The sequence below is a fragment of the Channa argus genome, chromosome 5, assembly GCF_033026475.1.
Source record: "Channa argus isolate prfri chromosome 5, Channa argus male v1.0, whole genome shotgun sequence".
NCBI lineage: Eukaryota > Metazoa > Chordata > Actinopteri > Anabantiformes > Channidae > Channa > Channa argus.
In genome coordinates, this window is record NC_090201.1 from 17,108,235 (window position 1) to 17,135,918 (window position 27,684).

General features: G+C 38.8%; 3 protein-coding genes across 6 annotated transcripts in view; 1 reads left to right on the forward strand and 2 right to left on the reverse strand.

Moving 5' to 3' along the window:
• The first annotated feature begins 258 nt into the window (after positions 1–258).
• si:dkey-183j2.10 (probable glutamate receptor) lies at positions 259–5,108 on the forward strand. Of its 3 annotated transcripts, none has more exons than XM_067505691.1 (10): positions 259–397; positions 577–662; positions 2,302–2,333; positions 2,421–2,600; positions 2,771–2,994; positions 3,166–3,263; positions 3,409–3,626; positions 3,718–3,937; positions 4,049–4,293; positions 4,525–5,108. In XM_067505691.1, exons 2-10 carry the CDS (start codon positions 578–580, stop codon positions 4,627–4,629), a joined length of 1,407 nt encoding a protein of 468 aa, XP_067361792.1. In that variant the 5' UTR covers positions 259–397; position 577; the 3' UTR covers positions 4,630–5,108. The 3 variants fall into 3 exon arrangements, with proteins under 3 accessions (XP_067361792.1, XP_067361791.1, XP_067361793.1); XM_067505690.1 differs by having other exon boundaries at positions 265–392; XM_067505692.1 differs by having other exon boundaries at positions 305–388; positions 575–662.
• Positions 5,096–15,053, reverse strand: plch2b (phospholipase C, eta 2b). Its single transcript, XM_067504252.1, is given in 22 exon segments — positions 5,096–5,230; positions 5,323–6,364; positions 6,442–6,521; positions 6,947–7,093; positions 7,192–7,276; positions 7,379–7,503; positions 7,579–7,686; positions 7,798–7,983; positions 8,089–8,177; positions 8,285–8,382; positions 8,478–8,561; positions 8,677–8,784; positions 8,894–9,065; positions 9,200–9,320; positions 9,418–9,621; positions 9,762–9,855; positions 10,521–10,691; positions 11,746–11,875; positions 12,048–12,291; positions 12,928–13,074; positions 13,996–14,340; positions 15,032–15,053. Coding segments are annotated over 22 exon segments (3,813 nt in total). The 3' UTR covers positions 5,096–5,219.
• Positions 15,054–16,464: 1,411 nt separating this feature from the next.
• The window catches only part of skib (v-ski avian sarcoma viral oncogene homolog b), a 30,274-nt gene continuing 19,054 nt past the window's right edge, over positions 16,465–27,684 (reverse strand). For both annotated transcript variants that reach the window (XM_067505682.1, XM_067505681.1), the window contains 6 exons: positions 21,123–21,236; positions 20,769–20,872; positions 20,446–20,672; positions 18,972–19,246; positions 18,649–18,879; positions 16,465–18,555 (listed from right to left, as the gene is read on the reverse strand). In XM_067505682.1, the coding sequence (XP_067361783.1) occupies positions 18,334–18,555; positions 18,649–18,879; positions 18,972–19,246; positions 20,446–20,672; positions 20,769–20,872; positions 21,123–21,236 (1,173 nt within the window). In that variant the 3' untranslated portion in view covers positions 16,465–18,333. The remainder of the gene's footprint in view (positions 18,556–18,648; positions 18,880–18,971; positions 19,247–20,445; positions 20,673–20,768; positions 20,873–21,122; positions 21,237–27,684) is intronic.

The following is a 27,684-nucleotide window of genomic DNA, read 5'->3' on the forward strand; positions in this document are numbered from 1 at the left end:
AATCAATCATGGTTCAATGTAAACTTGTAAAAGATAAAGGTGTAATTTTCAAAGAGGGTGATTCTTTTCTGCATCCACTGCAATCACAGAAGCTCAGACACATAAGCTTGACTATAATACCATCCTACCATACCATACCATCATTTATTACTGCAAAATTCTTCAGGCATTATTTTATATAAATCACATTTCATGGTTGCACTAAGCTTGTTTGTACAGTATGCTGCTTCTCCCCACCCTTTTAAATGTCTTTCACTTTCTCCACCCCCCAAAACGTAGTTGGCTGTCTTAACATGTTTGAAGTCCTTCAGATTGCCCTGCATTACAGTCAAGCATTGGAGTCAGTCTGAAGTCTGACGAGCCAAACCAGTGGTCACATCTTGGACTCTCAGGTCAGGTAGCAACAACATCCATTATATTCCTTTAACTGTTATTTAATGTGATGACTTGATTCACATATTTGCATTTGAATGAAGAATCTTAACATAAATTTGTCTTAGTTTATCTTTAAACTGATCTATGATCCACCAGATGCACCACTAACTACTAATTACCTGTTCATAATGATCCTCTTAGAATGCAAATCAACCAAGAGAGGGGGCTGTGCGGCTTATTGTTATTGTCTTTTGGATTTTTTGTGGACATAGGAATTTGTAATGCAGGTAAGTAACTTTAATTTATTTCAGCTTTATGTTTGTCTAAAAAGACATGCAAACCTACTAGATAAATATTACAGATTTAAAAAGGTGTGTTAGGAATCACTGACCATTTTTTGCCTCACACAAGCGGTCAAGTGAGCATTAATGTAAAATCTAGACTGATTGAGAATATTTAAAAAATCTAAATAAGATGCTTTTTCTGGATACTGATATTTTAAAGTTTGACCTGGTCACTGCATTTCTAATTCAGTGTGGTGACAGCTTTCTTTTTTTCATGTTTTCACTGCTGGAATTTGTAGACTTTTCTCAGAGTTGACAAGACATAAATACATAAACTGTCAGCTCGGCTGAATATCAAAGTGTAGTGTCACATCCTTTCCAACTCTTGTAGAAAAACAGAAAAGAAAGCAAGTCTGTTGACGTTCTGACCAAAAAAAGGGTAATAAATCAACTCTATAGACCAAACAAAGACCCTGTGTTTCAGAGTGCCCAAAAAGTGACAGGGGCTTGACAAGCTTGTATACGTGTCATCTTATGAAAAGGAGGATCTGATGGTTGTCAGGATCACCCTGTGGCGATGGATCCCCGAGGCCTTGGCCTGAATTGAGTCTTTTGATACTCTTTGACTACCCTCCGATCAAACAGTGCCATGGCACTGAGACTCTTTGAATTAACATGCTGCTCTAAATAGCCTATGATGTGCAAACAGTTTTCAAGCAGGAGAGGATAGTGGCCAGATCTGTAGGGTACCGGAAACCACTTCATGTTCAATACACATGTGTCCCAAAATTCACCTCAGAGATCTCCGCATGTCAGATTTAAGTCTAAAGATGACCATTGCACAAAGATATCTTTATGTCTACAAAATTTGGGCTCTGAAAAACATCTGTGAGTAAAAAGTAAACATGGAGCCCAATTGCATGACAGATTGTGCCTCCTTGTACCTTTCTAACTTCTCAGTTTTCATGCACAGTATGAATGGCACATGAATTGAACATTAGTGCTAATTGCCTGTCATTAGTTTATGTTTGTTTTTTCACTTTGTAAAATTCCTTAATTATATTTGACCCAGTGTTTGGTCAATGTAGCACCTATACAAAAATAGGTTAAATTTAACCAGTACCATTAGACAATTTCCTTGACCCAGTGATCCAATGATGTTTGAATAAAAACAACTCACAGGTATTGTTTAGTTGCGATTTGGCCAAAGCCGTGTGTTTTTGAACATTTTTATCATAACATACAGTAAAATACCTAGATAATATTTACATGATCCTTGTTATATATGACAGTTTAAAGCATAAAAAAAAGTATGAGAACTAGGCAATAACAGCCAAAATCAACCATCAGCTAGACTAAGAATGTACAGGTATGCTATCTGCTATGTTTGATATTGTAATATATTAGAGGCACAGTGATGCTGTACTGAAAGTTGTAAATGTTTTTACAAAGTGTAATAGTCTACCCACAGTTGATGAGATTGGTCATTAATAGGGTGACTGACACTGTCAGCTTAAAATTAACTAATGTGAACTTGGGACCCCTAATCCAAGAAATTTTCACTCATTTAATCCTAACTTTTTATTGTACGGTGTATTTTTCATGCTGACACGTGCATTACTTCTCTCCCTCTTAACATCAGTGCAACCTGAACTGAGAATCACAACCATAAAGGTAAATAATTTGTTGCTTTCAAACCTATTTTAAACTGCAAACATAAAACATTGCTTATTATTTAAACTTTTTTTCCCTCACATTTAGCAAGAACCATATACAATTTCCAAAGGCACACAACTGGAGGGTTTTTGCATGGACCTGTTGTCTGAACTAGCCAAGAAAGTGGGCTTCAAGTACAGAGTACAGCTAGTGAAGGATGGTGCGTACGGCAGACAGGATGATAACGGCAACTGGAATGGAATGATTGGAGAGGTGATGAGGGGGGTGAGTACTAAAAAAAACAATGGAGAGTTTAGAGTGCAGCAAACTACCCTGCAAAAGACTTTCTCAGCTCAAAAAAGACCAATATGTAGTGTGAATATAAAGCTTCTAGAAGAATGTTCAACATATAACAAATCTCTCACATGTCTGATATATTTGTGTGATCCACGCAGGAGGCAGACCTGGCGATTGCTCCATTGACTCTCACTGCTGCTCGAGAGAAAGTGGTAGGGATGACAAAACCATTTATGCAGACAGGAATCAGCATCCTGCTGAGGAAGGACATCTCCGAGGAAACAGGCTTCTTTGATTTTCTAACGCCCTTCACAGCTGAGACCTGGGTCGGCATACTCATTGCCTACCTGGGGACTGCTGCTTGCATCTTTGTAGTTGCAAGGTTGGTTGGTGATGCAAGTTTTTTACTTATGGTTGTTTTAAATTTTTATTTATTAATGTTTACAAATTGGTTGTGTGGGTTTAAAGGTGAATTTCTGTTTAGATTTTTGCATATTTTTTCCATCAGTTGAGCAGCGTCAAATAAATCATTGATATTTTTATGCAAATGCAGACTCAGTCCATGTGAGTGGAGTCAGCCTCAGAGTGAGCATAACAGATTCAGCCTCCTCCACAGCTTGTGGTACACAGCTGGAGCTCTGACGCTTCAAGGTAAACAGCCAAACCTAACTCAGTTTTGACACCACAATAAAACAAATTAAAGAGGACATTCTCTGTACAACAAATTTGTATTTTTTCCCTTTTTTATTTCTCTGATGGCTGTTTTTTTTTTGTTTGTTTGTTTGGTTTTTGTCAGGAGCTGGTCCTCATCCCAAAGCCCTTTCAGGACGTGTTATCTGCTGCAGCTGGTGGTTATTCACGGTTATCCTCTTAGCTTGTTATTTCTCTAACCTTGGCTCCTCCAAGAGCTCTGAGTCCACTCACCTGATGGTGAAAGGCTTTGAGGACTTGGCCAATCAGGACATAATTAAGTATGGCTGTCTGTCTGGTTCTTCGACACTGGCTTTCTTTAAGGTAAGTATGATGATTTTGATCTTTCATCTGACCATTTATTTTATTGCAGTTTCAGTTCCATCTAATTATTCTTCATCTATCCTTCATCCAGAATTCAAACAATCCCCTGTACCGCAGGATCTACGAACACATGGAGAGATCTAAAAGCTTTGTGTCATCTATGGACGAAGGGGTCCGGCGAGCAAAAGAAGGCAATTTTGCCTTTATTGGAGAGTCTGTCTCTCTGGACCTGGCTGTGGCACGTCACTGTGAACTGGTCAGGGCTCATGAAGTCATTGGCATGAGGGGATACAGCATTGCTGCTGCTCTTGGTGAGGCTGCTCATTTTAAAGCTTCATTAAACAATGTGATGGGTAATAAAATAGGCAAAACAATTAAGTGGTAGAAATTAACATCATGTCAAATCGTTTAATTTACTTAAGGCTCACCCATCATAAAAAACCTCAGTGTGTCAATCCTACAACTGAACGAGGCTGGAGAACTGACCTACCTGCAAAGCAAGTGGTGGGCCAGTAGCTGCATAGCAGACAAAGCCAAGTCTTCAGCTGTGCAGCCACACAGCCTCAAGGGGATGTTTCTGGTTCTTGCTCTGGGTCTGGGCCTGGGAACACTGCTGGCTGTCTTAGAGCTCACCTCCAAGAGTCGCAGAAGTGCAGCAGAGCAGAAGGTTTGTCCGAATACATTTAGAAATCACATTCAAAAGTGTTTAAGTGACCAAAACAGTCTTGTTTTTGGCTTTACACTGTGTATTTTTGTTTTAAAAATCATTTAAACAACCCTGTCAATTACCAGTTGATTTTTATCTCAGCTGTAAAAAAACAGATTGACTCAGTCCTGCTTGTCCATTCACACAACCATGTGTAGAATAAAACATAAAACTGATTTGTTTTTCCCACAGAAATCCTGCTGCACTGTGCTGGCTGGAGAACTGAATCTGCGCTTGAGAACCAGTAATGCAAACAGAACCCAGGAAAATGTAGACAAAGATAAAGAAAAAGCATAAAAATGTCCTTGAAATACATTTTTTTTTATGCAACACTGTAATCTTCCTAGTGGTTACATTTTGGTTGACAATAATTAACTGTAGGTTTTAAATGTAGTTACAGCACGTGTAAAAAAAACTATTCCAAAAAACCTCACATTTTATCACAAATATTCAGTTTATTGATTATTAAGTACAAATGCTACTGTTTTAATGAAAAAAGCAATCATTATAGATTAAATATTACAAAATAACTGTTAAAATTACATTTGTTTAGACAAATTTAACTAATTTTAAATAACTTGCTGTAACATTTTTATGACTCTACATCATGCTTTTTTGTACAGTTGGCAATGACATCACATGATATCAGCAATGTCTTTTTAAACTATTTCTTGCATAAAAACTGTGTTGTCTGTAAACATTCCAGTAGCATGAAAAAAACAGTGTGGTTTGTAAACATTATAGCAGGCCTAAAATAATAAAACAGTCTAACTGTGTGATTCTCCTTGATGTCATCCCACTGATCAAGAAAGACAATCCAAACTACTTTGCGACCCTTTTGTCCATACTTCCATTTAGTTTTGGTTCTTGTTTGTCTTTTAAAAGGCTCAAGTTGCATCTATGAAACACACAAATATCAAAACAGGATTTAATACAGGTATTGTACATTTATATTTTGCAAATTTGAATCACAAATCAGCCATGACTTACCATCTAGAAAAAGAGGTGATTTACAGCGGATCTCCCTCATTTTATGGTCAAAAAGGGCCTTCATCTCCCTTTGTAAGGTACCCACATGTTGCTCTGCACTGACTGGCACAAAGGAGGGCACAAACTCCTGGCTGTCAGTGCTGCTTTCACTGCTGCTTGTGGTGTTTGACAGGCTCAGATCACTGTGGATAGGTTTCAGCTGATAGCTGCCACAGTTTTGTATTCGCTGTGTCTGCCAGTGAAAAGCCAGCTCTCGATTCTCCATTAGTATCTGAGCAGCAGCCTGTTTTGGAGGGCAACTGCGTGAGCGGGCCTTTGTTCGTAATGGGGTGGATGGTCGAGGGGTTGCAGGAGCTTCTAAGGTCCGTCTTACCCTAGCAGGTGAAGGTGGAGGGATAAGTGAAGGATACATGGTTTCAGGCTCTGGGTGAGGGAGTGAATCGGAGTGAATGTGAATCTGTTGTGGTTGCTGTGGTTCAGTTCCTCTATATGGCTCTGGTTCTGCAGGTGACTCCTTTGATAGTTCAGGCTGCTCTGGTTTAAATGTCTCAGCTACCTCCTGCTCACCCCAGTTTGACTTTTCTAGTTCATTAGGTTGATTCTCCAGTTCTTCTTGTATTGTATTTTGGTTCATTGAACAAGAAGCCTGGCAAGAAGTCTCAAGGTCAAAGCTGTCTGCTGTCACACAGGGAGCAGCCCTCATGTGGTGGGAGTCAGTTGAAGACATCCGGCTGAAGATGCCTCTCTTTGTCTCTGGTGGTTCATGAATTTTAACTCTGTGGGCTCGCCTTACTGGCTCACTCATGGCGCCTTTGTGAATGGCAGCCTTGGCTGCTGGCCCTTGTACCAGAGGAGAAATTTCCCCATTCCTGCTGTCTTGAGACATGGTATCCAGGTCCTTGCGAAAATACAGAGGACGTCCATCTTCTGAGGACTGGACAGAGAAGTCTAGGGAAGACTGCCTTTGATGACTTTTCATGTGCTTCTGAGCTGCTTTTTTAATATGTTTTCTGGCCGCTTGCACTGCATTTGTTGGTTTGATCTGTTTTACAAACTAAAGGTTACCAAAGGTTTTGAGATTGTGCGTTTCAATAAAGTGGTGAATATATGTTTTCTTACCTTTCCTGTTAGGTCATTGATTGAAACATGAACAAAGATGGAGGACTCTGCCATCCCCTCCAGGTACACATGCCGATAACCTACAATTTTTCCATAAAACAATATGTAAAGTTTTATTAATATTAAGGAATTGTAGTACATTTCAGTCAGTATTTTCATTCTTGCATAATGTTATGTCTCATTTGTTCGCTTGTTGTTACATTGCTAATTTTTTGTTGCTCTACAAGAAAATCAAAGTGTCAAAATTATATGTTATGGTTTCAGAAACCAGGCTAGTTAGCTCTTTCAAAAGGAAACACTGCCATTCTGCTCATTGAAGACTTACTGAAATAACATAGTATTGCAGTATCAATCATCTCACATATAAACAAAAGTTTATACTGTATGCATATTTCCCAAATGGTTGAGCTGTTCCTTTAATTATCCTTAATGGCGTTCAGTATGAACTATAGGCAATTACAATTTGGAGTATGCATAATATACAGATATCTTAATACATATATACCAGGCATCATACTCCGGAAAGCTACAGTCCTCTGTCCGATAAAATCTCGTCCGATTGGATTGCGATCCCACACCTGGAAACGCACCAAGGTAATCTGTGGCATTTGAATATTGAAGACGAGGGTCTCCTCCCACATTGGGTTGAAACCTTAATGTCAGTAAAAGGGAAATTGCACAAAATGAAAGACACAAAAATCAATCTAGTATGACATAATTTGAATTGCAACATGGAGTTTGCACAGACACCATTGTCATCCACCACCGTGGTCTGCTGCTTGGAACAATCAACAGAGAGACCAATAATCTCAACCTCAACAAAGGGGTCAATAATCTGGTGGAAAAGTGGAAAAACAGAATTTTAGTGATAACATTGTTTTTAAAGTGACTTAATAATGTTTCCACGGGTTTTATGTCTGGTATATTTTCATTTTACTTCTCCTCTGTCCCCGAACACAGAGTCTCTGGGTTTGGGAAGCTGCTGTCCACTGATGATCTTTAGCACTAACTGAATCTTTTTGTGTCCTGGTAAAGGATCCTCCAACATGGGATTGAAGGCACCTGAGAAAAAAAAAAGTTATTACTGTACCACCTTACAATGAGACAATTGTCATTCACTCTGCACAAACTGTGTACCTTTACACAAGCATTTAGGTTTCAGAATATATCCACAGTTCCCGTTACTGGAAAACTTGGCTTGGTTCAGTTCAAGCATGCGTCCCTCTGTCTGATAATTCATTGCCACTAAAAGAAATTTAACACACACAGTAGGTTATACACCAAACACCAAATAGATCCACTAATACTGTTTTCCAAGATCATGCAGAATTGTAGCATTAGTTCTGACAATCTTACCCATATGACATCCTGCATTCCAGTATGGTTGTGGGTTAAAGTTGCTTGAGTCCACTCTGAAGTTTGACGGGTAGACTCTTAACAGCTGGCGTTGGTTTAAACGTACCAACTCCCCAGGCTTCAGCTGTAAAATCTGGTTCATAACCGTCTCATTGAGGGACGATACCTGCCAACTGTTTGAAAATGCTGACAGACAGAAAAAACTTACAATAAACTGTTATAGTAATATTTGCAGCAAATAAATGCAAAAATGTAAAGCTGGACCTTGAGCTTACTGTTTCAAAAATTTACCTTGTGTTTCTATATCATGCACACGGACAGATTTGGTATATTTGACCAGGTCAGACAGAGCTCGTGACAACCTCATTGTTTTCCGCTTCCTCAAGAGACAATTACAGACATGCCAAGGTAACCAATAATGAAAAACATGCTTAAAGCTAAAAAAAAAAAGCTAAAACATTTTTAATTTGGCGACTAATAGCCTTACTTGGGATGGTAAACAATTTGTGTTCTGTCCCTGCTGCTGCTGTAGTCCGATTCTCCATCAGACATTGCCTTACTTATTCCTTGGAATTTCTTTTTCCTCTGAAAAAAGGGTAGCATTTGTAGTTTCATTAGAGGCAGTGAGGTGAAAAAAAGAAAAGGGAGGAAAAAGGTTTAAGTAGTTTGACCTGTCTAACCTTTCGTTTGAAGCTCCTTATGATTGATCTGCCAAATCGCCTCTTCTTTTTGGGTTGATTGGCAAAAGTAGCAGAATTTCCATCCTAAAATTGTAGACATGTGTCATGATTATGGGCATCTATTGATTTATAGTGTCTCTATATACTGTAGCACTCTATCTATTTTTCAGTCTATCAGTTTTTTTAGGGTTTAATTTGCCTTTGTGTTATCATCATCATCTTCATCCTCTTCTTCTTCTCCAGTGTCTTCATCTGACACATCACCCTCCTCTGCATCGGGACCAAGGGTTGCTGGCAGCTTTTTCCCCTGCAAAACATGTCCGCTTATGATGTGTTTTGTGTACTGTTTATGAATAACACTTTCTTCACTGTTTAATGCTGCATCCCACTGCATGTTATGGTAAAGACAGTTTTACCTTGACTAAAACTTTCCCTTTCAGGGTCTCAGGGGAAGGCAGCTTCTTGCATTCATGCACATTCACATGGGACAGATCCAGTTTGTCCTGTAGCACCTCTTTCAGATACTCAGCCATCTTCTTCTGCTGAGGCACACTGCAGTGGTTTTCTATGGACAATATCACGGGGTACCTGTGGGGGATGAACCTACATCTGAGCTACCAAACCAACATGGTGTAAAGCCAAATAATATAATATAATAAAGTCATATAATAAAGCCAATAATTTGACCAACTACTCCACTACCAGAACCCAGATATACTTACTGTGATTTTGAAAAGGCATATTTGTTAATTGTCTCAATAACGTCTTTGAAGAGAATTTTGGATGTCAATGTGTAACCGTGGTGGATAATAGGTTCTCCATCTGGCCCATCCCAGCAGTCCACTATTACAGAAGAAACAAAACACAATTGGTCAAGTTGTCTGTACTGCCAAATAATAACAGTGCAGCAAGCTGAAATTCTGGTTTTGCAAACTATTACCTTCCACACAGCGACAGCCAGCCTGTAGAACATAAGCGTACATTTCAACTCTAGACTGAGATAGCAACTGGTCTCCTGTCAGATAGGTGTTGTGTGAAGTGGCAATGAAGTAGTTACACAGAGGCTGTGACATGTCCTGGTTCACCTGGTTGTGCTCGGGGTTAAATATATCTCCTGCAGGACTTCGCATGTAGTTGGTAAAACCTGAAAAAAGAAAATTTCAGACCGGGAGTTTCATTTCTATGTTGCTGTCATATCTGGTTCAAGTGACTTGTAATGGTACTGATGTTTCTCATCAGCCACAAGCATTGTTACAAAAATTGTTATGAACAAATTCCACATACCATCAATACCCAGTACCATACGCTGGAGGTTCTTGGGACATGGCTCAAACTTGGCCACTATGTCAACTAGATGCTCTCTAGTCAAGCCTCGCATCTGTAAATAAAACAGCATCAGGAGCATTATGATCTTTAGGAGTGGTTAAACCCTGCACTGTGGATAACATTTTATTAGGATTGGGATTTTCTGAAATATTTTACATAAATTGTAAATCAAGCCTTTAAACATTGCTCTGAAAACAAACAGTGAATTTGCAATACAGATGTAATGTAAAGACAAATGTAAAGAAGCTGAGAGGCTATTCCCAAAAAACTGGACAAAACCAATTTCAACAGCATAGTGCTGTTGGATGGCTGTATGGATCAGACATGATCCATGAATCACCTTATGATTTTTGTGGTTTTTCACCTTGTTAGAGAACAGCATTTTTATGCAATAAATACTATAACACTGAACAGTTGGACGTGTGCAGTCAAAAGTTTAGAGAAGGTAAAATTAAATTCACATGTAAAGGTTACAGTGCATTTTAGCTGCATTTCGAAAATTCACACAAATATCACTAATGTTTTTACTTTTGTCATGGATTCCTGCAAATTCCACTTATTTGTGTAGTATTTGCTGTGTATCTGGTCTTGGTCTTGCCCTCTCTTGTTCTTGGTCTTGGTCTCAATATAAACTAAGGTCTTGGTTAAGGTGGTCTTGACTACAACACTGAAACACACAAAAGTCTTCTGATCCAGAATTCCAGTGTTTTCTTGTACCTTCTGCTCATTTTCCAGAAAGCGTGCAATGTCATGAAGATCCATGACTTCTTTCTGATTGCTGTACGAGATCATTATCAGGTAGAGATCTCTGCGTGTGGAAATCATCTTATAGAAGGAACAGAACTCTTCGAAGCCCAGAGAGCCCTGGTGCTCATCCGTGTCTGCTTCCTAGAGACAGGGACAAAATTATTTTATGAGCCAAAAATAACTCTCAATATGGGAGATTTGAGATAACCATCTGAAGGATATACTGTGTCTCTAATACCATCAAACATGGAGTCACAGAGACTGTCATCATCAGGAGGTAATGACAGTAAGTACAGTACTTGGACCAAAGCAATATTACAGTGCAACTGAAGCCATCTGTTCGGCGGTGGCCATATGGCCTTCATTTGGCACTTTCCTGCAATGTGCCGAGATATTGTACATACATTACATATTTGTCCGATAGCTTACTGCTTCACTAATGAATATTATGTATATATGTAAAGATCACACAGAGGGTAGGCCTCTTACAGTAGGCCACTTTTAACATTTTCCTTAACCTTAAAACCTTAATTTGCTTTTCACCCTGGTTTCTTACTGTTGCCAGTTTAAACCCACAAGAAGGGTTAGTGGCCAAAATATCCTTGCATTAAGAAATCATTGTCCTGTCCAGAATTATTCTGTCCCTGCTTATGCTCTCAGTGTGGTGGGACCCTTTAAGTGACATTGTTAGCGTGATTTTTGAGTGCACCCTGAAATATCTCAAAACTATTAAATGGATTACGATGAGATTTTGGACACATACAGTCCTGAATGTATCATCAGGTCCAAATAAACATTTTGTTTGCTTTGACTAATGACAGTCAAATTAGTCTTAGAGTATCTGTACTTTGAGTCTCTGTGACACCAGCATTGTCATTGTACGCATGCCAGTACGATGATAATTCTATTTAGCAAAGAGCACACCTGTAACTTCACAGGGTTATCACGATTAATCTTGGGTTAATCTTGTTTGGTTAAAGAGACATCAGTTAAGTCACCAGTTGAATCATGTAGCATAATAAAATTGTGTTTTTAGCCAAGCAACTTTAAAGAAGCAATATTCACTGTTAGGAGATACTGAATTAGTAAAACTAGATTATTAAACACACAGCAACACAGAGGTAACATTCATGGACGGCCATGCACAAGTGGTCTATGGCAGCTTATATGACACCTTTGTGAAACTAAGTCTTACTTGAAACATCTGCCTCACTTTCTCCTTTGGTAAATTCACATTGAGCTTGTGGAGCAGCTGGTGAACTTCTCCCATGCTCAGTGTACCATCTCCATTTTTGTCAGCCTCAGAGAAAGTCTGTTGTAACCATGTATGGCTGCAGTTAAGGAGGGGACTGCAGGACCAAGTTCTATTAGTGTGTTCTCAAATTCTTCTCTTTACCATCACCTTTATGTAAACATTTGTTCTGTATGACATGCTGGATTTTTAACAGTTCATCACATGATATTTAGAGAATGAACATGTGTATGAATAAAGGATATTGATCACGGGTGCGTTGCCTCCGGGCCAAACTGTCTTCGTCACTGATGCCAGCCATTAGGTATTTGAGCCCAGTAATCCAGGTGCGGGCCTCCTCTGCATTGGTGGAGACCAGGTCCAGAGACTTCACACGATCTCCATAGTAAATACTGAAGCAGCAGTTTGGGTCAAAGCAGTTGTCTGCATAACGCCTGAACATCTCAGACTTTTTCCCCTCACAGACTTCATGGATGGAATCAATAGTTACTGAAACAGAAGATCAAGAAGAGTCGTGGTGATAATTCAGAGCTATTTATCATTTTGATTTGTTTGTTTTAGTGGTTCTGGTGATTATCTATAGTCTCTGTTTTCATTGAACTACTCGTGTACATTTCTTAGTAATTTCTTAGGATATTATATAAAATTGATAATTATCAAACAGTAATCCAATATCAGTGATTTTTTCATAGCAGACACATAAAAGAGGAGCTATTCAGTGAACTCTCATCAGCATCTTCTCCTCTAAACCTGATAGAACAAAGCTAAACGTTTATGTGCAAATGTTGCTTTTGTTGCCAAAACCACACAAAAAGTGGTTGTTAAAAGCCATGTGATTTTGCTCACATTACTAACAGATGCAAGTTACGGATGTGTCCAAAGATACAGACACACCAGTAAGTTATCATGCAAACCGCACTGGAGAAGAGATAGGAAGAGGGTCAACCTATATGTTCCTTTCTTAATCTAAGATCTGTCAGTGGTTATCGTGATTTTACAATAGTTACACTCATACCTTGATCATTGCTGAATACTTGGATCTTGAAAGCTACATGCAAACCACAATCATGCACCACAACAATATTTTATATTTAGTTCTATAACTTCAGAGTGATGATAACTCACTTTTGGCTTTGTCATGTTTCTTAGAGGGCCGCCAACGGATGCATGACTTGTGCTCATCCAGGTAAAAGTGTCGGACAAGTCCGTTTTTCTTTCCCTTGAGTTTGGTCATCTCCGTGCCAGTCTGCATGGTGCACATACACCTCTCCACTATAGGAGAGGACAAGAAACACGTAATTTATCAAGAGTCAAGTGGCAGAAATCTACTGGGATTATCAAATTGTGATTTATTTGGTGCAAACATGAAAGGACGTACATTCATTCTCTGTTTCTATAACTTATTTAGTACAAAATGTACTTCAAATATCAGATTTCAAGTAAGCAACGTTTGACATTGTGATAATTTTCAAAAAGAGAATAGTAAAATTAATCTCTGGAGTAGCCAAGACAAGAAAATGTTTACTATCAAGCACTTGTTTATGAGATTAGGCCGCATCAGAGGGATTTAAAGTAGCTGTATATGTTTTATCATTAAAAGGCAGCAGAGGCAAACAATACACACTACTAACTTTTGTCTCATGACAAATACATCAGCTATACATGTTTTACTATAAAAAAGTTCCTCTTTCTCCACATCACTTGCAGCTTTAGAACAGTAAAAATGCTCCTTGTATGGAAGTAGTCTGTCAAATGCAAAAGCTTCATTGTACCATTGCGGCCACTGTTCATCATGGTGAAGTGGTGGGATTGTTTCGTGGGCTGAAACAGGTAACCTTTGTTTGTAATCTGAGGCTCAGATACATGTGACGCCAACTTGGCACATCATTCAGGCTAATCCTGAAAGGATTGTCTACTGTCCATATGTCTATTATCTACTCACACATGTCTCTGCTTTGTTGTGTGTGAGATTCCACATTTTAGATGCACAATGGATGAAAATAGAATCGTTTTTAATTCACAGGTTTTCATTTTAAAATATCATGTTACTCCTATTTTTGTCTACTAAGGAAAATGATTTAAAATTCCCTCTTCAGGTAGCAACACAATGTAGATAGGCACTGTAATGGTAAACAACTCGAGTGGCTAGTGTTTGAAAGGAAACTTTATAAATGACTCATCAATAAGTCTTACCTATCTGCCCAAGTCTCCATTTAGGCTGTGCAACCATGCTCCCACCAATCCAGAAAAACTCCTCTGCAAGTCTGGAGATAGATGCTTTCTGCCAAAGTTTGGGAGAGCTCATAATGGACGGGGTGGGTGAATTCAAGATACTCAAGGCCTGTTTTGTCCCATGAGACAAAGATGGGGAGAACATTCCTGATGACAAAGATCCCACAGACTGATAAGTGGTCTTCTTAGGTGACAGAGAGGACAGACGTGGGCTGCCGCTCAGCCCTGGAGACAGAGGTGCCATCCCCGGGGTGATGTTCATCCCTGAACTGTACATTTGGGCTCAACATTAACTCTCCTGTCCGACTGACACCACATGAACCCACCTTCCAGTTCACTCTGAGGTGTGCCTCAGAAAATTAAATTCTTTAAAGCACCACTTGTCTAATGAAGCTTAAAAAAATAAGAAAGCCATCCTTTTTTAGTTAAAGTGCAAAATATTCCCCTCCTGAGGGTTCATTCCTCTTCATCCTGGGTCCAGTGGTCCACAGTGTGGCAATCATGGGTTCTTCTTTATTTGTTTATTGTACAAGGAGGTCAGTCACTAAATCTTCCTCATGCAGTAATCCTGTAGTGAGGCTTCAGCCTTGCTTTCATGGAGGGATTTTCACGCAACCTGTAAGCCTCTTCAGGAAGAAAGTGGGATAGGATGAGTTTAAATATTAATTTAACCCTTTTTGTAGTCCTAATCATTATTTATTAAGGCAATTTTAATAAACTGTTAGACAGGTAGGGTTTAAAGTCGGAGTCACTCCTGCATAATAACAATCTTGTAGGATCCTCTGTTCAACCACATGTAGTGACTTCCCCCTAGAGGCAACAGTGTGAAATGAAGTACAAAAAGCATCTATGTGCAATAACACAAAAGGGGATTTCTCTAGCTTTCTCCAGAAAAGTTTGTATGCTTTTTCAAGCTTTTGTATTTACTTTAAAGGCTCTTCACACTTGCCTTATTGATCTTTCTCGCTTTTGTGAAGGTTCGGTGTTATGACATTACAGGCCTTCTTCCCATCAGACATTCTGTTTAATTACAGTGGAAAAAGTACCTGTTGTCAGCTTTGCTTTGACTAACTGTTTAGTCACAGTAGTTTAGTAATTAAGTACAACAATATATTAAGTTTTGCATTTTCTAAACATAATATATGCTTTGGTACCGCTTTAGATTACAGCCTTTGACTTACTATGTACTTATTAAAAACGGTGTACTTCCACAGTACCTATGGATACAGATTTCTTGTTACTTATAGCTATAAACAACAAAACAACAAAATTCCAGTCCTCATTTGTTTTACCCACTTTATAACTAAAGATAACAAAGGGGTGGAGCTTTAATAATTTTTGAAAAAATAAATAGCAATTATGCTTTTATTGCCTCAAAGCATGAATACGCTTAAATCAGTTGAATTCTGAACAACTTTTTGATAAATAATTAAATATTACATGATAGGTGCGATAGAGTTAAAGTGGAGCCTCTTATCGTCATTTGTTCTGTAGTTACAAAGTAGTTAAACTGAAAGTACAACAAATGAGGACTTTATGTTAAAGTGAAGCCTCTTACCCTTTTTGTATTTGTAGTTATACTTTATTTACACTGTAAGATTTCGCACATATCATGTACTATTTAATAAGTAGCCCATAACTACAAAATACTTACACTATGGGTATGGTTCATCTTGTTACCCTGTTAATACCCAAAGTTTGTCTTTTATTATCAAGTAAAAATATGTATCCATACTTACTATCGAAGTACACTATTGTTACTAATTAGTACACAGTAAGTTCACTGTACTTTCAATGTAAGTAGCGATCTGTAATCTAAAGCATTACAGATGCCTTACATTCAAAATTTTAGAATATTAAATGTTAAATGTGAGAATAGCAACAAAATTTAAGTTGCTCTGAAGCATTGCCTACAGTATACGGTCGGGGCAGTGCTGCTTTAAACTGCCATATGTCACAGTGAAGATGTTAAGATTCTGATGTTTAGAAGGTGTAATGTTTGCTATGATTACCATTATTGTCATATCACATTAGCATGACAACATATGCTAATTTGCAATAATATATATAAAAAAATGTGGACAGTCAAAATAGGTTGTAAAGAAAAGTAGTTGACACTTATGATGTGATAGTTATCAGGTTCATCTCCAGTAGACATCTACCCTGAATGTCTTAGCAATCTATTTAAAAGTAGACATCTTGCTGGTGGCCCTGGAGAAAATGATCAGATGATCAACAAAGCCAACAAGTTTCATTCTCAGAGCACCAGTCTATCTGTGCAAAATTTCATCTGGGTTATTGTTGAGACATGTTAGAACAGATCTCAAAATGTCATCACAAGATACACATGATTAAAGATTCATCCACAAACACACACACATCTTTGTTTCCATTATAATGAAAGGAAAACACTCCTCTGAATACAGTAGGATCGATTTAGATTTTAATGGGTATTATACAAGTTTTCTGAAGGAAAAAAGAAAACATTGAAACAAGAGGCGAGTAAAACCCCGATTCCAAAACAAAACTACAACAGCATCAGCCAACAAAGTGAATATTGATATTACACTGTACCCAACAAATACTGAGTGAGGGTATTATGATAAGATATAAATCTATTTTTTGTTGAAATATACGAGAGCACCTAAGATTGAGGCCTTCGGCATGTGTCACTTCTATTTTTACTGACATGGGAGCTAAAGGTACAGAGAATTAAAATTCAATTTTTCAGTTTTTGACCTGTGGTGTAATATAAAATCTATGGATCATAAAATTATAAAGACCTTTCAAATAAACCAACGAAAGGGACACATATATTTTGTTTGTGTGGCAAATCTACAAACCTACCGATAGGTCAAGTTCGCGACTAGTCCAATCGCTTCTGGTAAATGCCCTTTGATTGCAATGACACTCTGGGATATGATAAAGAAACTGTAGTATTGCAATCCAAATATAGTCTCTTTTTGGTTTCAAGTAAGCCCAAAAAATAATATTCATAATCAGTTTAAGTCTGGAGCAAGCACACATATGACAAATATCTTATATACAATATTAATGTATTTATATAAAAGGTTAATGAGGGAAAGTATGTTTAAATTCAAAGTTAATTATAACTTTTGATTCAAAAACTGTAAGGGGGGCACAATGCAGGGTTCTTTTTCCTTAAAAAGTGCAATTCCTTTTGTTAAAGTAAAAAAATATATTCATATTTTGTATATATGTAGAAATGTTGTTCATATAAACAGCATTTGTTTACGTAAGAGCCCTAAAACCAGTGACTAAAAATGAATATTTTCTTTTGACAGGCAGCAAATTATCATAGAATATAAATTATTTTACAATACTCAATAGAAAACCAGAAGTACCTCATTTGAACAATAACAGCTATTGAAGTTTTTTATTTTCTTTCTTTTTAGGAGGGAATCTGTAGACTTATCTGCACTAGTGCGAGCGAGAATATTAACTATTTATCACATGGTTTGGTTGCAAAAACATTACTGGAAAACAATATTCAAACAACAAAAAAACAAAAAAATTGCAGCTTAATATTAAAAGTAACACTTCCATCGAGTATCTATAAGCATTAAACAGTGGTGGACCTGAAGGCAGTCCGTGTAACCTCCAATACTTCAGGTTTATAGAATACAAAAGGTCGACAAGGTGGTATACATGCGTATGTGTTTGTACATGGATGGTTTTTCTTGCCTATGGAATAACGGTGCTGCGCAAGCAATATTTCTTAAGAAGTACATCCTCTACACAGGTATAAAAAGCAAGCTGATATTAAAAGTAAATAGTGGTAAACTGGTGTCTTTTGTTTCCAGTGGTCTGCAACGACACCTTTGAGTGTATCAATAATTTGTGGCACCAAAAGTTTCATCGCCTGCTCATGTTTCACCAGGCAGAGCATGTTTCTTCCCTTCATATTCAAGTAGTGTTGTGTGGCTATATTTATACATCTTAGAATAGCTTATACCAAAATAAAGTCCTTGGACAGCGTCTGGTGTCTAACAGAGGGCTCTGAAGTCACTGGAGAGTTGTGATCATCACCGAAAGTGTCTTTTTGAGTTTCACGCTTTACAACATGCTCAGACATCATGCTACTATCCAGTTCATTTCATAAAATACATACAGTATATTGCCATATAATATTGATTAATATTATATCATATATGACAGATTTTTCCTCTACACAACTGTCTTTGCATTTTGCTGAGTCTCTTCCCTTACAAGCGCTGCAACAAAATTAACCAAATTTCTTTTGTTTGAGTCTTTTTCTCCAGTTTTCAATGTGTAACTTTAGGATCCATTGGGGTTTTGAATGGTCTGTTTCTGTGTGTCTCTGTTTGCTTCCTTAGGTTCTCCAGGTGAGCTGCTCTCACCCCGCAGTTCCAGTTGGGTTTGGAGGTCTTTAACAACGCTCTCCAGACTCTGCCGAGCTTCTCTCTCCTGCTGGAGTTCCTTCCTCAACTGCTCACGATCGGCCTCTGCTTGCTGTAGCTGCACATGCAACTCTTCAATCTGCACAACAAAGCCCAACATAGTAAGCAGTCAGTAAAAATCATGCACAAACAGGGGTCAGCGTCAAAAATCTATCACAGGGAGACATCTTACCTGTGTAGAGTACTTGACCCGGAGACGCTCAGCCTCACAGCCTTTGTCACAAATTCGCAGCTGTCGCTCCCTCTCCAACTCCCTCTTCAGCCGCCCACAAGACTCCTCCGCATCCCTCATCTTCCTCTCCCAATCCACACGAAGGCGTTCAATTTCCTTTCGCAGGTTGCGCTTGGCTTCGATGGCTTCACGAAGGCGGCCTTTTTTAGCCACCCTCACAAACTCCAATTCCTGTAAAAAGATAATCAATATATGTTTAATACACTACTATCCATCATGAAATTACTGTCATTTGAGTATTTTACAAGGACAGGATCTGATACCTGCTGAAGGCTGTGTTTAGCTTGCACAGCAGCTGCCAGCTTTTCCTCCTGTTTAACTCTCATCCTGACAATCTCCTGCAGGAGTTTTTCCCTGGCTTCCCTGGAGTCCAGGCCTGCATACAACATTTGTCTCAGCATGTCCATCTCTGGGCAAATAGGCCCTGACAGCCAGGCAGGTCCCTCGTGACCTCGAACAACACTCTTTGGGGTTGCAGTCTGAGACTCAATGGTGCAGGCTGATGGAGGAGAAGCCACACAGAAAGCTACCACTGGACCTGAGGGAGAGAAAGGTTTACCACTGATTGAAATGCAAGACCGCACATGTGTTTATTCCCAAAGAATTGTTAATGTGGGCTACTAGGAAAACAAAGCTATTAGCAGAGAAAATTGCTAATTATGAGAATAGAATTGTATGTGTTTTGATACAATTGAATCCACAATGTTGAAGTCTGGATCAAGTCTGTATTTGTTTTATAAATTGTAGTTCTAAAAATGTATGTAATGTTCTGAAAATGTAAAACAATCTATTGACATTTAATGGATGAATGGATTATTCAATCACGTATCCATTAAATTCCATATTTATCATACTGACAGAATGAATCATTCTGGCGTTGTTTATCTGTTATCTTTAAGCAGACTAATTTAACTATTTAGTATCTTTTTTTCCCCGCATTTTTGTTAGTTAGTTACTCTGATGTATTAGCTGTTCCACCATTATCTGTTACTAAAGTTAGGTGTTTCAGCCAAAAATATCATGGCTCTCAGCAGATACAGAACTGTTTATTAATTTCATTAACCATTTTATTTGGTTAGCCATTCCTTTTAGATTGAACGGTTTATCAATATTTCAACCATTAACACTCACGCTCACACCTTATTGGGGGGGTTCAAACTGGGGAACAGGAGACCTTATAGCTGTGGGGCAGCAGCTCTAACCCCTCCATCACCATGCTGCTCTAATAATTAGTTGTAGTAGTTAATAATATATATATATATATATATATATATATATATATATATATATATATATATATATATATATATATATATATGATATCATTTCTTCTACCAATTACTTTCTGGTATACCTCCGGTTGCAACTCACAGCATGAACATCCATATAGAGAGTGTTTAATAGTTTCATAGATTAATGTATTACCCAAAAAAGGGAGGCATTCAGACCTACAGCTGCTGTTGCAACAAAAAAGAATGAGATATTCTACTGTAAAATAAAAATGGGTTTGATGTGCTACTTTTGATTACTCTTGTACTATTTCCATTTGTCACCAGGTGGTGCATTGACACAGGAATCGACATAAACCAGCTCTACTGTGTTTTTTCTCCAGTGGGGCTCACAGTGTAATAAAAGTTGAACAGTACAAAGTGTGTCTTATATAGAATGAATGTTTTAAAGTTATTTGTTTCTGTTTTTCTGTGTTATTCCAAACTCTATATGATGGGGAATACTTACGATCATCACAGTCATCCACATCAATCTCTCCGTCTGTGTCCATGTCATCAGCTCCTTTGGTAGTAGAGGGGGCTGATTTTCCTGTAGGTTGTATGTCTCCATTATGCAGTTCATGCAGTGATCTGGAAACAGCTGCGGGCCCCCTGCCAGGAGCGTGGATGTCTCTGTGATCGGCTGTAGGGGCAAGATTAGGGGCCACCACAGTCTCTTGATTCTTTGAGCAGGACCTGTGTGGGCAATAGAGGTACGTTTAAAGCACTTTGTTGGCTACAATTTCAGTTTAACAGATAATATGAAAGTATAACTTCGATCAGATGACTCACCTCTCCACCTCATTCTGGGCAGCTGGTTTCTCTTTTTCTGCTGTTTTAGGAGACCAGGGCCGGAAAGCAGAAGGCCTCTGTTTCAGTTGGACCTGTTTTAGATCCTGGAACAACAAACACGGCAACGTGCTTGGATGAAATCACATTAAACCACCACTAGAACATTAAATCAGCCATGACAAACACACTCAAAGGACCCTTATCTTTGGCTTGGCCAAATGACAAGAGGTCATTCATATACTGTACATAGATGATAATGTGATGCTGCAAAAGGACAATTATATGTCACTCATTTGACCTCGGCTTAACTGTAAATCCGCTTTCCCAATAAAAACAGACAAACTGTGTACAAACCTTGTGTGTGGACTTTGACAATGATTGTAGCCATTCAGGTTTCCTGTCTTTGTCAGATGGGGCAGATTGTGATTTGTCAAATTTGGACCTTTTTGGTGCAACTGGACTGGGAGACTGAGGAGAGAAAAGAAAATAGGTGGTTAATAATCATCATCCTTGCGGAGATAAAGTGCAGATATGGAGTTCAATGGATATTTTAAGAGCCCACATCTTCTAAAAATGATGCTGTATAGCCATAAATAGTAATATTCATAAGCAACACGAATTTGTCAGAACATGACTTTGTCCAAAAGTGAATTTTTTGTCTCATAGCACTTGGCGAGAGATAGAGAGAGAGAGAGAGAGAGAGAGAGAGAGAGAAAGAGAGAGAGAGCAGAGGTTTGAGCTGAGCAGACACTCAAGCGGGTCTGGCTGGCAGCCAGTAGGGCTACATTGCTCCCTGCCAGGCAGAAGAGGCGCCGTCAGGTGGAGCAGATCGACTCCCCGAACCACAGAAATATTGCAATATAGAGACAGAAGGAGACAGAGAGGGAGACAAATTAAAGTAATTGCACTCAGGTCTTGCAGACGATTGAGTTGAAGTGTTCAGAGAGAGTTGCATGTTAGCTCTGGGCTGCAGACTCATGTAATGAGGGAGACTGTGCATCTGAGACCTAGAGAAGGAAGCATCTGCTTGTTAAGTGCCACAAAATACTGAATCTCAGGAGCCTCAGATTTTATATATTGTACATCTGTGGGTGTAGCAAGCTGTAGGCCCATGTATTATGATAGTTGGGTTAACCTCCTTAGTCCTCAGGCCTGCACTTGTCAGACAGAGGATATGTTTACCTAGGCAGGCACAGAGGCCAGCACAGGCCTGCCGGCTGCACTCTTACTCACTACAATGTCATTCTGCCTCTAGGATTGGCAAACACTCCCATCTCCTTGTGTGTGATTCAAGAAAAATGATTACTCTGTCTACCTTCAAAATCCTCAATGGAAAACACTCCTGTGGCGTTGCGTGTAGTTGTGAAACCATAATCGCTGTGCACTGTAATCAACTCAAGGTGGAAATTAATGACAAACCTCATTTAACATTAAGTGAGAAGCCTGGCTGGTAATGAATCATGTCTCACAGCTTCTCTACACAATGGAAGATGCACACACAGCTAGATGCATGGGGAGGTGGGTGGGTGCAGGTGTAGACATGCATATGTCTGTGTGGAAGCCGTGCGTGTGTGCCTGGTAAAGTGTGGTGAAGCGGTAATTAAAGTCTGGCAATAGATACCTGAAGTATGGAAACTAGTTAAATAAATAGTTTAAATAATAATTTTAATTAATTTAGGCCATTTATCAAGAAAAAACAATACGTATTGTTGGTTTAAGCTTGTCAAAAGGCTTTTTCTGTTTCGTATTGTTGTATTGCTTGTATTGTTGGATTATGGCAGTTTTAAACTGTTGGTCAGAGAAAACAAGTGATCTGATAACATCTTTTCAGCCGTGATAAAAAGGCTACAGCACCTTCGGACACTTTACATCTATTATCTAATCACTGACTTTCAGTCATTGCCAGCCATCATTATTAGATCTCAGCCCATTAAAGTCTTTAAAACGCATCTCAAGACCCATCAACCTTATTGAGCAAGAAAATGCAACTTTCACAACTCCTATTGGGTATATCAATTTTTATTTTTATTATTGTCATTAATAATTAATGTGTTTATTTCATTATCTTTTTCAAGTATTTATCTTTTCTATTTGGCTTCTCTCTTCAAACCTGCTGCTGTGGTAGCAGATGTTTTGGCCACTAGGGGCACTAGAAACAAGTGGAAGAGGTGAACCCAATATTGAAATATCATTACATTATCATTCAATTAGTCTTGTGGTGAGCAGATAGTGTCCAGTGTGTATTTATTTATCATTTTAGAATAACTACCTGAAATAAAGTAGTAAAACTGTGGGTTGGGCAGCTACAAGTCAATAAGCTGAAAGTCACTACCTTCCACATTGTCACACTGTTTTTGCATTCACCGTTTACAATGTCATTATAGAAATATTGATTATAGGAGCTTTCTTTTTTTAAATGTGCTATGTAAAAAAAACTATTTCGAAAAATACAATTAACTGCTTAATCAATAGCTATATTTTTTGTGCACTAGAGTTATACCTGCATGAGGTGTGTGTGATGTGTTTGTCTGGACACACCCCTTATGTCTCTGACTCACAAAAATCTCCTCTACCTGTCTAACCAGTCACCACATTGCACAAACACCCATTCACACACGGCACACTGTTTGGTTTTGCTACTGTAGGTTAATTCTTTTAACCCAGGCCTCCTGCTCACTGCATCCTGCTCAGTAAAGGTGACTCGACCCCTCACCTGCCTGACTCAAGGCTGGTGGTTTTCTAAGAACTGCTGCACTGGTGTAATCAGACTCTGTAATTACTGACGTGACTGTTGTTTTCCCGACAAAGGATGTCTGCCTGTCTGATACTATTTCTACCCTGAGGTTCGCAGCTTCAGGAAGGCTATGAGCACTAGACATAATAGAGTCAGAAAACAGACACTCCCAGACACCACAAGGGACCTGCTGGCTAAATATGACACTGACCTCACAGGAGAGCAGCCGCATGGGATTTAGTCACCACCACATCATAGACATAGCATGGCCACGGAGTCACAACACCCTCCTCACACATCCTACTGCCTTGCAGGTCCCACTAAGCCAGATGATAGGCCATCTCTCCCCTCCTCTCTCTCTTTCTCTCTCTCTCTGGTAAGAGCGGGAGACTTCCTCTGAGGAGTTTGCTTTGGCCGAGTCCCCTGTGGGAACTGAGTCTTGAGTGGGAGGGGGGTGGGCCAGAGGAGCGGGACCACAGAGGAAGCACTGAGCTGAAGGAATGTATACTTGAAGGCCAAGTACAGCCTACCCTTTAAGACTCCATTCAAGCGTTGCCCTTTTCAACTCGCTATTGTATGATATTTCTTTGAGGCGCTGTAATGAGGGAGCGTTTCAAAGCAAACCTGTAGGCTAAACAGGGTCTAATAGCAGCTGGGCAAGAGTAGACATGCTTTATTTTTTAATTAGTGCCACATAATGGCACGGTAATACCAGGATAAGCCTCAGCTATTTCCATGCTGGAATGACAGAAAATGACAGAGACACACAACAAATCACAAACATATCAGTGTCCTAAAAGCACAGCATGTGACCTGTTGATACTGTACTAACTGGAGCGTGATGGGGACTGAACTATTATTTTGCTTGAAAATGGAGCAAATTAACAATTTGTTTGTTGACCATATATTAAACCAGATTTGGCTATTGGTATCAAAACAGGGTTAAATGAATCTAACTATAATTACTAAAGTGTATTGGCTGAGTGCTTCAACATGAAGACCCACAGAAACCTTTGATTAAAGAGGTGGTTCACCCAAATTACAAAAATAATAGATACTTTTGCTAACTTCCTATTTGTATGATACCATCAGATTTGTTTACTTTCCCATTTTTTGATATATCTGTCTGAGAGTTATTTTTCCCAGTACAATGGAGGTAAACAGACTCATTTGTGGTGACCACAGCATTATAATATGACATTTAAATTGTGAACAGTTATCACAAGGACTATTTTCTCAGTAGAAATGATCTCCAAATACCGTCAGAGAAAAATGTATTTAAGCTTGAGTAGAAGACGTAGAAGGTATCAGAGTTAAAGCTTGAAAATGGGGACGGACAGCTGGAGGAGTTTAAAATAAAACGGGATGTGCTAACCCGGCGCCAAGCTTCACAGGTTGTGAAATTTGTAAATTAAATACAAATACAATACATATGCAAAATGGAGTAGGACAGACTTGAACACGGATGTTGGTCTGTAAACATGCAGTGGATATTAATAGTTTTTGGGTAATGACTTTGCTCCATCTGATCATCTGGCAGCTGATTTTTTTGATTTCTTTTCTGTGACCTAGCCATGACAAACCCGTCTACAACTACCTGATGTATGTGAATCTTGTTGGTGAATGTGGTCCAGTATGAACTTGCCCCTTCCCCCTGTGTCTAGTCTTTCTGCTAAGCTAAGCTGAGCTAACAGGCTGCTGGCTGTAGCTTCATATTTACTGTATAGATCGAAACCTCCAGCATCTGCTGGGGTGCTAAAAAACTCAAATTAAATTATCGAGGAACAAAACATGGGACACCACTTATCTGGAGAGATAAAATTAGTTTCCTCAGCTGAACTTCCTCGAACAACAGTCATACAATACCAACGCATGCTGCATGATAGCATGGCATTAAGAAAAGTGCACAGCAACAAGACACAACAGTTTCAGATTACAGCCTCCTTTCCCCTCCTAAAGCCCTGAATATAATCCCCAGATCGACATGTGCTTAGTGGGGCGCTGTCTTACTCAAGGGCGCACCAACTGGCACAGCTCACTCGGGTAACGGCCTTAGTTGGAAGTGAGAGAATACTTGTTTTAGTAATTTGATCCCTGTAGTTTGGTGTGGACGGTCAAAGGGATGCCTGGAGCTCTCTATTCAACTCTCACTGCATAAATTGTATGACAGTCCCTTGATTTATATAAAGCCCTGTGGTCACCTCATACCAGCTGTGGGAAAATTATTGGTGTCTGCCCAGAATATCCCTGAAACTTCATCTCTATTCTACAGAGATACAGCACAAGCTCTCATTTCCCCTCTCTAAATCTTCGCCTAATTTATCGATTTATTCTGTCGCCACTGTTGCCAGTTTGAGGATATATCATTTATGTAGCTGAACCGAGCCACAATAGTATGGACACACAAGTAAAGCTGCAGGGCTTGGCATAAGGTGGACATTACAGTAAAGCTTATTGGATTGTCCTAATTGTCTTTAGGATTGAGACTTGATGAGGTCTGAGGAGGACGCAGGATGAGCTGCTAAAGGTGGAAAATATCCCATCAGGTCTACACAAGTTGACACAAAGCAGAAGACAGAGTGTTAAAACACGGTACTGTATTTGTCAACTATTCTTAAAGTGAACTGTGTGTGGAAACTTACCAGTGGAGCCAGCAAAGGTACTTTACTATGTTTGCACATTGTTTCTCCATGTTTATAAAATACACTATGAAGAAACATGGTTGCAAGTGTAAAAGTGTAAAGTTGTGGACTGGAAAACAAGTAGATAGATAAGTTCCATAGAACAGTCTGGTGATAATTATCTGTGGTTTCATCACTGCGATCCACACCATTCACATAAAAGTAGTCATTTGAGTAATTGTTGATATGAAAATCTTTGAATAGTTCAATTCAGTTCATTCAGTGCTATCATTCGGGTCATTAAAATGTGAATGAAAACTAGAAAAACACACAAAACTCACTATAATCCTTTGCTGACACATTTCATTCATGGTATATAGTAAATAAAAAACCTGTTCCTAAATACAATACAATACAACTGCCTGCATGTGCATGAAAAGATCTTGCTGGTGAGTGCAAACAAAAGGAAAGATTACTGCACTACTGCCTGGGGAGGAATGAACTACCAATTCAGGTCCAAACATGGCAACCATGATAACAGAACAAACCTGCCTGCCCGGCCTTTTTTACAGTATGTTGACAGTAGTGTCCAAATCACACTTTACCTCAGAGAATGACCTCACAGCAAAAAGGCCTCATAATTTATTTCAACAGACATGGAAACCTGAAACTAAAAGAAATGAAACAGATATCTCTGCAGATTATACATTATTAGCATCAGCATGTTTGGTATGGTTGTGAGTCAAAGTTATCTTAGGAAATGAAACGTGTTCTGTGACTGGAGTATTTATAGATGCACATAGCGCCAAATTCAGCAGATAGTTGTCTGAGCCCCCCTGCTGTACTGTTGGAATAAGAGAATTAAACAGCAGACTACACAATCTAAGGGAAGACACAATGCCGTATTTGCAAACCAATAAAAGCACACTTGCACACAGTCTGCCTCCTGCACATTCATTCATACTATACACACACATAGACACACACGCAATCCCTTTATGCTCCTATTCATATTTAGCACACTTACAATGTAGGAGCAGCTGAAGTGCTAACCAAGACGCCGGAGGGGATGAAGGTTAAGGAGAAAGACAGAGAAAGAGAGAGACAGAAAAAGACAGGCTCTACGTTTACAGAATTTAATTTAGTGTTCATGAAGGGTAAAATGAATTCCTACCCATAATGCATTAATGCAACTTTTAGGAACATCATGAATAAAAGAAGAAAGGGTCTCTGAGAATTTGTGAGAAAATTTGATTTAATAACCAATTACTGCTTTGGTTTTGGTTGACTCTGGGTACAAAACAGCTTCTGTAATTCAATAGAGTGATTTGTTTTATGCTTAAAGTCAAACAAATAAAACATTTAGTCATGTGAAAACTATTATTTTATGTTTCTCTTCTTTCCAACAGTATCAATTGATTAAAGAAAATGCTTTGACCAGGTAGGCTGAGCTGCAACACCGCTGGAATACACAGCATGTGCTCGTGTATTGAATGTGAGAAAGCTTTTGTTCGATTAACTGATAGGTTACAAGATAGACAACTAAAATTGAGAAATTTTC